This window comes from Hemicordylus capensis, chromosome 4 (assembly GCF_027244095.1).
Source record: "Hemicordylus capensis ecotype Gifberg chromosome 4, rHemCap1.1.pri, whole genome shotgun sequence".
Lineage (NCBI taxonomy): Eukaryota > Metazoa > Chordata > Lepidosauria > Squamata > Cordylidae > Hemicordylus > Hemicordylus capensis.
The window spans coordinates 179014951-179027747 of record NC_069660.1 but is presented as its reverse complement, the minus strand read 5'-3'; the positions used below and the strand labels follow the sequence as shown (position 1 = coordinate 179027747).

At 43.3% G+C, this 12797-nt stretch overlaps 1 protein-coding gene across 4 annotated transcripts in view; it reads left to right on the top strand.

Moving 5' to 3' along the window:
• ADAMTS16 (ADAM metallopeptidase with thrombospondin type 1 motif 16) overlaps positions 1-12797 on the top strand; it is a 119212-nt gene that overhangs the window by 64516 nt on the left and 41899 nt on the right. For all 4 annotated transcript variants that reach the window (XM_053250585.1, XM_053250588.1, XM_053250587.1 and 1 more), the window contains 4 exons: positions 2410-2582; positions 4759-4889; positions 7454-7577; positions 9528-9772. In XM_053250585.1, the coding sequence (XP_053106560.1) occupies positions 2410-2582; positions 4759-4889; positions 7454-7577; positions 9528-9772 (673 nt within the window). The remainder of the gene's footprint in view (positions 1-2409; positions 2583-4758; positions 4890-7453; positions 7578-9527; positions 9773-12797) is intronic.

Sequence of the window (12797 nt, the reverse complement as noted above, 5' to 3'; positions counted from 1 at the left end):
TCATGCTGACTTTTACTAATCACTGCTCTGTCATCAAGATGATTACAGATGAATGGCTTTATAATCTCTTACAGTATTTTCTCTGGTACAGAAGCCTGACCAATTCCTCATCAATCTTGAACTACACTATTCACATAGTTCCCTCACTGGTCACACAGTTTTTGTGAGGTTATACATAGTTGCTCTTTTGGGAGAAGATGGACGCAAAATAAGAGTTCCACCTTTTGTTCATCACCCATAAACATTCCACCTTCCTTACTGAGCAGTAGGTCTACTGTTTTCTTCTGTTCCTCCTACCTCAAAATACCTATCTCAAAAATACTGACAAAGTCCTGTCTGTTGCTCTTAGCATCCCTCACCAACCTCAGCTCATTCTAAACTTTAGATTTCATAAAAGCTTTCACTTTCCTAATATTGCCCTTGTTCATCTAGGTTATATGTCTACTCAAATGGAAGTGCTTTTAAATTGTTTCTATTTCAGTGGCCAAGATGCTTAATTTTTCCTGTTGAACTTGTAAGTGCATAACTTTGACTGGATCACATCTAAGATTTCTGTACTCTTCAGAATACAATTTCTATATTAACAAATCCCGAAATATTTTGAAAGCAGCATTGGATAAATGTTTTTGATTTAAATGTTCTGCATCAGGTACAGAGACCTTAATGTGGTCCTTTCTGAGAATCCCTGGCAAGCTATCCTGGCAAGACCTGCAAATAATCATTTTGCTTTTATGAGAAGGGAGGCCAATATCAGATGATATGCCATCAGTATCTTACCCCAGCAAGATTATTTATCACATGAATAGGTTTGTCAGTTACAAAATACCGATTCTGTCCCTCTTTAGTAGAATTGTGATATTGTGGGGGTTAGAGTACTATTTTGCATACAATCTGCAAGATTTCTTGGTTGGAAATTCAATTTGGTATAATGTAGTGGTGTAATGGAATACACAGGCATTGTTAGCACTGGTACAAGGGTGACATGCCCCAAATCTTTGGGTGGGTGCCCTGAACCTCTTGCCTGTCTGCCCATCCCCTGAACTTCCACCACCAACCTGGTTTCAATAAGCAAGAGGTGGTGGCGAGAGCGGGGGGCATGCTTTGGACTGGAATAAAAAATGCCAGCCCACCAGATGCTCCCTGTCACTGTCTCCTCTGTCATTGAGCCTCCATCCTCCATGCAGTTGGAAAGGAAAGGGGAAAGGGGAGAGCCGAGTACCTTCTCTTCATGCCCTATTCCACTCTCTGTCTCTTCTCTTCCATTTTTGCACAAAGGAGAGGTGAAGGCAATTGTACTGGAGGCTGGCTCTTTTAGTGTGGGGCCCTTGGTCTTGTGCCCATCAACAACAGCCAATGGAGTTGGTGGCAGGCAACCCTGGTGCCCAGCAGCAGCCCAGCTGCCATACTCAGTGGAGGAAGCAGTAGTTATAAGCAGGAGAAGGTTGGTAGCCCCACTCTATAAAATGTACTGCTATCCCCTCCCATGCAATATTCTGTTTTTAAAAATTGCTTGGCAGCAAAACTGCTGCCCCCAAAAGAGAAAAAAGACAGTTTGAGGAGTGAGATACTAATGCACAGTAAACCCCCATCCCTCAAATTTCACATGGTGGCAAAGGTCATAACTACGTGCCCATCACACGTAACATGGAACCAAGGGTCCAGGACCCACTGTTCCACTTCCCAGTGTGCTTACCTGTCTACATTAGGATGAAACGGGCAGCAACCAAACTGCAGTCAGGGAGACTGCAGAGGGGGAACTGGCTTTATAGGCTTCCTTCTGACATGAATGACAGCCCCAACAGCCAATCACAGCCAGAGAGAGGGGGGAGCTTCCTCCCTCGACTCTGGTTACAGTGAGCGCATCGTGCAATTCAGAATTCAGATGTACGGCAGCTGGCTGCAAACCTCTGGTAGGAGTAGTGAAACTCACTACAGGCTGAGGTTTCAGGTTTCAACTTTGGGTCATTTTTCTGACAGGACTGTGGTCAGGCCTGGGGTTTCACAGATTTGGACATACAAGAAAGTCAACCTCCGGCTCCTTCACCTCTGGTTTCCCGTTACGTGCGAATGCAGCCATCATTTAGTCTGTTTAGGGGCACTCCTTGCTCATGCAACATTTCTTGTAAAGCTTGATAGCACAGTGTTCAAGAGAATGAACAATGAGCTGAAAAATCTGTTATCCACATCTTAGCTCAGCCAGGAAAACTAGGAAACCTTTGAGCACTTAGGAAAAGCTCTATATTAATAATTGTTTGTGTGATCAGAAGTATCAGAACTGAACAATTCTTTTAACTGGTCAAAATGTTTGCTAAGAATTCCTGTTTTATTCTCTGCTGTAGGCTGGTTTATTTAACCTTTATATAGATTATCCATTAACACCTGAGTGTACTCTTTCAATTTGTGTTTTAGACCATCCCATGGAGGAAAGTTCTGTGAAGGTTCCCCTCGGATGTTGAAGCTCTGCAACAGACAGAAGTGCCCAAAGAACAGCATTGGCTTCAGAGCTGCCCAGTGTGCCGAATTCAACAGCAAGCAGTTTAGAGGATGGAACTACAAGTGGAAACCTTACACTCAAGTGGAAGGTAAACTTAAATCTATAATTAAATTCCTGTCATTTAAAACTGTAGGCATGATCCTGTAGACCAGATCATAGCTCCACATGTAAAGGAATCATTTACACAGGGATCAGTGTGTCCCTCCTCCCCCTCCATAGGCTTGTGCAATGCAAGATATGCACTGCAGCATCCCCGTTCTGTGTAGTAGGATACCAACATGTGCCTCCTCTGTGCAGATACCGTGCTCCTCTTGAAAGTCACATAATGCACCCCTTTCCAGCACCTGTTCAGCCCTTCTCTGAGTTGCAAACCGGCAACTCAATTATAATGGTTGTAGGAGCAGAACTGGGATAGCAGTATTTCTAAATTAATTGATGTTTGGGTATTGATTATATCAGAACCTGGATGAAAAATGTTAGGCTTGATCCAATCAACTTTTAAGTTCCAGTGCTTCCATTAGACACATCTCCCTCTGAAATCAGTGCAATTTAGGCTTGAGAGTTGTCTGGCCTCTACTCTGAAATTTTAAGAAAAAAGGCAAAATACTGTGCTAGATTCTAAAATAAACAGTAAATTAATACCCATGAAGAATGTTGGCTGACATGATGAGGAAAATAACTCCAAGTAGTACCACTGAAATTAAAATGACAATTTAGGATTTAAATTCAATCAGACTATCCTCATCTAGGCCAGTATCCATATTATTGAAGACTCCTGAACAGAAGGAAAATGACTGATGGCTTTCATCTGCAAATGCTCACACAAACTCTAGCATAAGAGTTTGTACAGTGCTGCAGTAGTTCTCATGATTCCACTTGTATGAACTCTTGCAGCATGGATCTGCAGAGTTTGACACATTTGTATAAAATAGAAGGTCTGAAAAGGGGGAAAGCAAGAAGAGCTCTTTCTCTCTTCTAAAGTGCCCTTCTCTCATACATCTTCATGCATTAACTCCAGCAGCCTTTCTGAATTTGACTCTGCTCTTATATTAATTACAAGAGATTGGCTCCAAAGGCGGAAGTGCTGATTTAGAACTTGTGTACAAAAAAACGGGAAACCAAAGTAGAGCATCTTTGGTTTCTTTCTTTTTCTTTTTTGGTGTGTGCAGTTCCCTAGCACAAATTCTAAAGCAGCCCTTCCATGTGCAGAAGACACCTGTGCAGTTTTACAAGTAAGAGAAAGGCACTTCAGAAGAGAGACAGGTGGGTCTTCCCAGTCTCACATCCTGTGGCTGAGTGTGTGAGGCTAAACAGGAGATGCCTGCTCACAATCCTGCCCAGATACCTCCACTTCATTTTCTCCTGGCCTTTTCCCTGGAGTCACCTTGCCGGGATGAGAGGAGAAGAGTTGGGCAAAACAGCCTATGACAGCCCCTACATACATGTATGTGTGTGTATGCAAGGCACCTGCACTTCATCTCCCTTTCTTCTCCCCCGGTTAAAAAAAGACATATGCAACCCACATGTGAGCCAACTCAGACAAATCAAATGGTCAAGAAGCAAAGTGAATGACACACATACAGTCCCCTGTTCATGTATTCTACTATTATGTAAAGAAGGCCGCTAACATTAAACATCCTACATCTCCAGAACATTCACATTTCTTGCATTCTAACCAAGCTTCCATGTCTGCAGGAGTAATGTGTTTTAAATAGTCTCTTTGCCTGTGATGGTGATAATGAATATTTTTCTAGAGTACTTACAGTAACTAGGTGCTATACATAAATCAAAATAAAGACACAAACCCTTCCCTGAAGCTTAATATGTAAGGTCCAAACTACATGTTACAGCTGCTGTTTCCCAGAGTGAGGAAGCTTTGGTATTCCTTCCTTTCCATGTTCAGGGTGGCATATGAAAGTAAAAGCACCAGCCCAGAATTAACATAATAAAACACAAATATAAATGATAAATAGCATAAAACAGCCAGCCATAAAAGAAGATTGTCATCAGTAAAGTTACTTCACTTGCTAAATGTACAACTCCTAGTAATCGACACCAAAGTCTTAGATTAAAAGTAATAACTTAAGAACAGCCCTGCTAGATCAGGCCCAATGCCCAAGCCCATCCAATCCAACATCCTGTTTCCCACAGTGGCTCACCAGTAGTTTAAAACTCCGTTCTGGTTAGGATAATCTCCAAATCTTCTAGTAACAATACTATTGGACAAAAATAAAGGAATGTTCATTGTTCTGTTTGCGTTTTAGATCAAGACTTGTGCAAGCTATACTGTATTGCAGAAGGCTTTGATTTCTTCTTTTCTCTGTCAAACAAAGTAAAAGATGGGACCCCATGTTCAGAGGACAGCCCTAATGTTTGTATTGAAGGGATTTGTGAGGTAATGATGAAATAAGGTACTATGTTTTGCCATTAACTTGCATGCAATTTCTTTAATTGGCTGTGAAGGCAAAGGGTAATGCCTTGCTTGCTTATATTTTGTTATTGTGCTTTTCTGGCAGGGCAGGTGGGTATGAGCGTAAAATGTCAGGCTAGAGCTAGATTTTACGGGAGATGCACGGCTGCTGCCAAAAACATCATTGGCAGTCATATCTCTTTCTCTGGTATCATCTAGTAATATAACACCATGCTGTAAGATTCCCTGCTCCTACAAGCGGCAGCAGGGGAAGTCACGGCATAGTGACACCATGTGATGCACTTTATATGCTTCACATTATTTGGGGAGAGGAGGAGGAGACGCAGGGTTGCTGTTTTGGTGGTAGTCTGGTGTCTCCCAAAATGGCTAGTTCTGGTCTCAGCATGTGCGCAAATGAATATACCTTGCAAGCTTTAAGGCTTGCAAACTGCAATTGACTAGCAATCCTTTGTGCACTTAGGGCCAAACCAGGTAAAATGGTAAGCAGCCATGTTTGCATGTTTACGTGTCTGTATTGTTTAGGTATCTAGTGGGGGGCAGGGTGTCAACATTTTATATTAAAATGAATACCTCTCCCACTATCTCCCTATGCTCAATCACTGAGGGACTTATCTTCCCAGCAAAACTCACAGAAAGTGAGTTTGCTTAGAGAGAAGAGATAGAGCACATAGAGGTAAAGTGTGGGAGGGAGAAGGGTTCTCTTCCCCTCATCTGTGCTCCTTACTTGATAGAAGAATTAGACCCTTACACCCCTACTAGGAGAGCTGGTCCTGTGGTAGCAAGCATGACTTGTCCCCTTAGCTAAGCAGGGTCCACCCTGGTTGCATATGAATGAGAGACTAGAAGTGTGAGCACTGCAAGATATTCCCCTTGGGATGGAGCCGCTCTAGGAAGGGCAGAAGGTTTCAAGTTCCCTTCCTGGCTTCTCCAAGATAGGGCTGATAGAGATTCCTACCTGCAACCTTGGAAAAGCTGCTGCCAGCTTGTGAAGACAATACTGAGCTAGATAGATCAATGGTCTGACTCAGTATATGGCAGCTTCCTATGTCACTATGCTTTATACAACTTAGCAGACATCTGAATAAACAAACATGGCTACTTCCATCACATCTTCTTTGGCCCTTACTTATCAGTAAGCCTTATTGCATTCAGTGGGACTTATTTCCAAGTAAAAATGCATAGGATCAGGTTGCTGATTTCAGTGATCAATCTACTGAAAATTCATTGGACCAGGTCTCACGATCCGTGAGACCCGGTTTGGGGCGGTGAGCGGGAAGAGCGGGCTAAGCCCGCTCACCCCGCTCACAAGCAGGGAGGGAGCCCTGGGCAGCCAGATCGGCCGCCCACACAATTGCCAGCTCCGAGACGGAGCCGGCAGGGGCTGGGGAGCTCGGGGGCCGTGTGGCCCCCAGAAGCCCCAGTATGCCCTGCGTGAGCACGCAGGGCATACTGGGGAGACCCCCGGAGCTGGGAGGCAGATTTTCTCCTCCCCTTGGGGGGTCTACTCATGAGTAGGTGCAGTGCGAAGCCGTACCGCGGCTACTCACAATTCTAAAAACCAGGTTTACGGAGCGCTTGCTCCACAAACCTGATTTTGGGGCAGGGCTTCTTGAGTGGGTTACCCGCTCCAGAACCACCGAGCTCGCAGCCGAGCCTGGTGGTTCTGACGATTGGCAAAAATCGGGCTAGCAGAGGCTAGGCCAATTTTTGCTGATCGTCCGAATAGCCCCATTGTCGTACAGCTTTACAAATTGATGCTTATTCCTGTTTATTTCAGAGAGACTGTAGCATTTACAAGCTACTCACATTCAGAGGTCTTCAGTTCACTTCCCACAATATAAAATGATAGAGGCAGCCAATATTGCTTCATAGATAATATACGGACATGGATCCAAGTTTAACAGCAAAATTGATGATGAGCCTCAGTCTGAACATAGAGGCTCGTCCTACGCTTTACCTCCTTTTGGCCTTTCCCCCAGGTGCTTTTATCTCAGCTGTGATCAATTGCAATATTAGAGCTGGAGAAAAACACCCAGGAAGTAAAGCTGCAGAGAGAGGGAGGGTTTTGGAGTGTATGAGTAACAGACCAGAATTCCTCCTCAAAATGGTCAGTTTGGTGTTGAGCACTGTTCCCTTCCAACTTTTATTTTTCCATTTTTATTCTGCCTTCCCACCCAAAAGGCCCACAGGGACAGGCAGATGGACCCTTTATGGACAACTACAGAATGTATCGGTGGGGTGTGGGGGCAGGGAGAAGGAGAGAGAGGATGGGAGTTAAACTCAAGCCAAATCTACATGTAGTTTCATATTGTAAGCAGTAATATGCTGACAAATAAGAGATGAATGGGCTTTGCTCCTCTGCCATATTTCTGCTTTTTCCATGTCTTGTCTGATGACATGAAGTTTCCTACAGTTCATTTAGGGAATGGAAACATTTTCATTTTCTTGTAACTTTTTAGATTGAGTTACCTATCCCCATTTTCTAAATTTAGATACATGAAGGTGAGCATATGGTCCTTATTTTGCAGACTGTTGGCTGTGATCATGTCTTAGGCTCCAGTGCTGTGGAAGATGCTTGTGGAGTATGCAAAGGAGATAATTCAAGTTGTAAAATCTATAAGGGGCAGTACACAAAATACCACCCTACAAATCGTAAGTGTTTTGAAAGCTTATTTATTGTACTTATATTTCGCCCCATATAAAATCTCTATGCAATTTTCAGTTAAAATCCAACAACAATTAAAACCTTAAATCATATAAAACAAATTAAAATAATCATTAATACTTCAAAACATTATAAACTAAAACCCTGATAAAATAGGTGCATTTTCAAAAGTTGCTTAAAAACAGCCAGAAAGGAGGAGGTTCTAATTTCCTTTGGGAGCATGTTCCAGAGCCCAGGGGCAACCCTAGAGAAGACCTGGTTATCCCTTTTGGCATGGTTTGAATAGCCACCCCTGACCCCTTACATTTATACAGAGCCAGAGACATGGGGACAGAGTGGTGCACTCTTGCTTCTTCACATGCTGCTCCAAAGTCATGTCCAAATCAGCTCACTGCAAAGTTTCAGGAACTTTGTTAGCCTTCATGTTTTGAGTTATGCAGGTCAACAAACAAAAAAATTGCTAATATAGCCTCTGGTCTTCTCTAAAAATGCATCTGCCATAAGAATGTGTGAGAGCTGCAACCAATGTGCTGGTCTTTTCTTCCAGAAGCTTTGCCCACTTGGCCCTGTGACCAGTGGTGTGATTGGATTTGGCAATAAAGAGACACATTTTTAATGGTTCTCAGCATGTTCTTGCTTCTTTCCCCTTCCTGCATCCCATTCTCACACCCACACAATCCACAGATGGTAAAGGGGAAAAGAGGAGCCCGTCTTATTACATGGCTGTATATGGAGCAACAGGAACACAGGGCTGAAGGAAAGCTCTCTAAAGAGGAAAAACTGAGAGTTCTTGGGCTTGAACACAAACATCTGAGGTGTGTGGGAGGGTGATGAGAACAATGAGGTGAGAAATGGAGCCCAAGGGTGGGACAGGAGAAGTGAAGCTGAGAAGGAGAGGAAAACTGAGGGGCATTGGAGGCCCTGAGGTAATGGCAGTGGTGGAGAGGATGAGGAGACTTGACTGCTGCTGTTACCCCCACCCCTTGATTCCCCTCAACATTCATAAAGTCAGATTAAATATAGCATATGCCAGAGGCCTTCACTCTTGAAACTGGAACTCATCTTTCAGATCAAAAAAAGTAGTCACCAGAATTCATGATTTGCCTTGTAACTGAACTCCTTGAGCACGGCGTTAAAATAAGGATGTAAGATATCATGTTCCACAGAACTCTAGGACCCAGTTCATGCTTAATTCTGAGACTTGGGTTTAGAAACGAAGTGGGCTGTGAGATTGTATTCCAGCACATATATCCCATTGTGTGTGCAGATTTCCTTTTAATATGCCAGTTCAACATCTTATGCATCTATCACCAACGAGGGCATAGGTATATCCCTAAACCTATTTCAAGAATTCTGATTAAAAAACAGGCCATATAATCAGATTGAGAATCCCAAGCAGAAGAGGCATGAGACCCAGTTGTGAGAGTGATGCACCCTGATAACATGAGATTGATTCAGGGCAGGGCCTTGAGCAGCCATAGCCAAAGCATACCTGAAGATTGTTTTTTCCATCCCAGGGTCCCTAAAATCTGAGACTGGGGTGATAGAAGGTATTGTCCTAGGCCCTAGATAGAAAGCCAAGCTTCTAGTATTATCCAAGCCTAACTAATTTAGTTTATACTAACTTCATTCATAACTAGCTTAGTTTATACTGCCAACCAATCTGAGAAGCCAATTTTGTATTACTCCTCTATTTCTTTTTGTGCTTGAAAAGGGATCTGAAGTCCGAGCTTATATAATCCAGGTAGCTCGCTACACAAGGATGAAATGTATATGGAGCACTGAAGCCATGAGGTCTCTTGCTCAAGCCCCAGAGTCCCTAACAGTGTCCTAAGATCATGGAAAAGCTTGGCATGTTGATAATGTTCCTCAGTCTTCTACTTTCATGTGCCCTTTGTTATGTTACTGAAGGGTGTGTCTCTCCCTTCTTCACCTAGAGTACTATACACTAGTAACCATCCCTGCCGGAGCACGCAACATCCACGTGTACGAAATGGACATCTCCAATTCCTACATAGCTCTCCGCAATACCAATAAAAAATATTACCTCAATGGCTATTGGACTGTGGACTGGCCAGGGAGATATAAGTTTGCTGGATCTGTGTTTGACTACCGGAGGCCATATAATCAACCAGAGACACTAAGCACTCCTGGACCTACAAATGAAAGTGTGGTAATAGAGGTATCTTATGTTGTAACTGAGTAAAGATACATGGTGGAAATGTAAGCAAACTAACGACTGTATTGCTGTTGCTAAAAGGTGCTACTCAAAACAGTCTGCCCATAGTGATTCATAGACAGATAATTGAGGGCCCGGGGGAAACATAGTTTTGGGGCCTTCTTCCTACACCACCACCACCCCCAATCCTGTCAGTAGATAACAATAGTAATAATACGTTGGGGGCCCTCAGCCTTATGAGGCCCTGAGGAAGTTTGCTCCTTCCCCACTCCTTGCATGCCCCAATGATACATGCGTGCCTCATCCATAACCTATAGGATCATAGCCATAGCCATAATATATTACATGTGGACTGGGCTGATCGCTTTTTGAGACTTCACAACTATGGTCCATATCTTGAAACTACAGGGCAAGGAACAGAGACTTGCAACATGATAGTCACATTTAACAGGGTATTTACTCTTAAACGTTATGGCCAGGCAAGAATGGTATACCATGAAAAGGAGGGTTCTGGTGGCATCTTAGATAGCGCAGACACTAAATATGTGCAAATCTATTTGATTTGAATCTATTCAAGTGATTCAAACTCAAATTGCCCCTAAAATAAAGAGCCTGATATGAGTTTGAATCTAATCAGCCCTGATTCGAGCTCAAATCAATTTGAGTGATTCGCGTGGCGAGTGCCATTTTGGAAGGCTGTTTTTCCTTTACTGATTGGTTTAATGGCACTGGCTTCTGATTGGCTGAGATCTCCTTGCTTCTTGGTTGGCTTGTTATCATTCAAATCAAGTGTTGTCATGGGCAATTGTGACCCCATTAGCTGTGCAGAGGGAACAGGGAGTGGGGAGGCCAGAGGAGGGATTTTCAAAACATATTTAAGGGACTGTTTGGAGTCAGAGAGAGAGAGCCAGGGAGCCATTTATTTCTCAGGAGAGAAGGATCAGAGAGAGACTGCAGCAGCACTGAGAGGAGAGACAGGTAGTGGTGGTCTGGGCCTGGCTGCCTGCCTGGCCCAGTGAGTGGAGAGAGAGAGAGAGAGAGAGAGAGTGCCTGCTGACTTATCTGTCTCTCTTAATTTACAGTGCCAACTGCTTTTAGCCTTTTATTTTCTTTTACTAATTTTTTAGCCTATTTTCCTTAAGTAAAGGAAGCATGTGAAGTTTATCTGGCATTCTGTGTGTCCATGTGTGTGTCCCGAACTATCAACTTCTCAATGCCTGGACCAATATGAACCAAATTGGGTACAGTTGTAGGGACACCTCAACAGCATAGTTTGTGATGATGTCATCCACCCCGATTCAAGATGGCAGACACCTAAACATTTGAGGCTCAAGTGGGCTAATTACCTAACTGATTTGAACCAAATTTGTTACAGCTATAGGGACAACTCAGTGACTCAGTTTGTAATGATATTTTCCACCCCAATTCAAGATGGTGAATACATGAACTTTTGAGATGCAAGTGGGCTAATTTGTGAACCACCTAACTGATTTGAACCAAATTTGGTACAGTTATAGTGAGTGGCACACGGGGGGCACCTCAGTGGTGTACTTTGTAATGATGTCATCCACCTCAGTTCAAGATGGCGGACACATGAATATTTGAAGTGTAACTGGGCTAACTTGTGAACCACCTAACCAATTTGAGCCAAATTTGTTACAGCTTTAGGGACACATAGGGATGCCCCAATAGTGCAGTCTGTGATGATGTCATCCAGCCCAATCTAAGGTGGCGGATGCGTAAACAGTTGAGGTGCAAGTCAGCTAACTTGTGGACCGCCTAACTGATTTGGACCAAATTTGCTACAGGTGTAGTAAATGACACAAAATGAAACCTCAATGGTGTAGTTTGTGTCATCCACCTGTTTCAAGATGGCGGACGCATGAATACTTGAGGTGCAAGTGGGCTAACTTGTGGACCACCTAACCAATTTGATCCAAATTTGGTACAGTTGTAGTGAGTGACACAAAGGGACACCTTAATTGTGTAGTTCGTGAATATGTCATCCACCCAGTTCAAGATGGTGGACATGTGAACATTTGAGGCAAAAGAGGACTAAATAGTGAACCGCCTAACCGATTTTATCCAAATTTTCTACAGCTGTAGGGACACCTCAGTATGGGGTGAGTAGGGGTGTGCATGAATTGTTTTTCGCCATTCAGTTCACTAGCAAATCGCTAGCTAACTGGTTGAAGGACAGGAAACAGAGGGTAGGAATAAATGGACAGTGTTCACAATGGAGGGAAGTAAGAAGTGGAGTCTCCCAGGGATCTATACTTGGACCAGTGCTCTTTAACTTGTTCATGAATTATCTAGAAGTTGGGGTAAGCAGCAAAGTCACCAGATATGCAGATGATACAAAAGTATTTAGGGTAGTGAAATCCAAAACAGATTGTGAGAACCTACAAAAGGATCTCTCCAAACTGGTTGAGTGAGTGACAAAGTGGCAAATGCAGTTCAATTTTAGCAAGTGTAAAATGATGCATATTGGGGCAAAAAAACCCAACTTCATGTTTACACTGATGGGTCTGAGCTGTCAGTGACTCACCAGGAGAGAGATCTTGGTGTCATGGTGGAAAGCTCTGAAAGTGTTGACTCAGTGCATGGCAGCTGTGAAAAAGGCAAATTCTATGCTAGGGATTATTAGGAAGAGGATTGAAAATAAAAATGCTAATATTATAATGCTCTTATACATATCTATGGTGCTGCCACATCTGGAGTACAGGGTACAGTTCTGGTCCCCATATCTTAAGAAAGACATTGTAGAACTGGAAAAGGTGCAGAAAAGGGCAACCAAGATGATCAAGAGCCTGGAGCACCTTCTTGCTTAGTGCTGCAGTGCTGAGGGAAGATACCATTTGGGCACGGTCATGGAAGCAGGTTTCATTTGGACACATCCTAGACCAGCCAACTATGCGGTGTACTTCTATGAACTGAAGAACTGTTACAGGGAAAAGAACCCTTATTAAACCTCCTCTGCAGTCAGACCAATAATCATGACAGAGAGAGCCAAATTCCAATGATATAA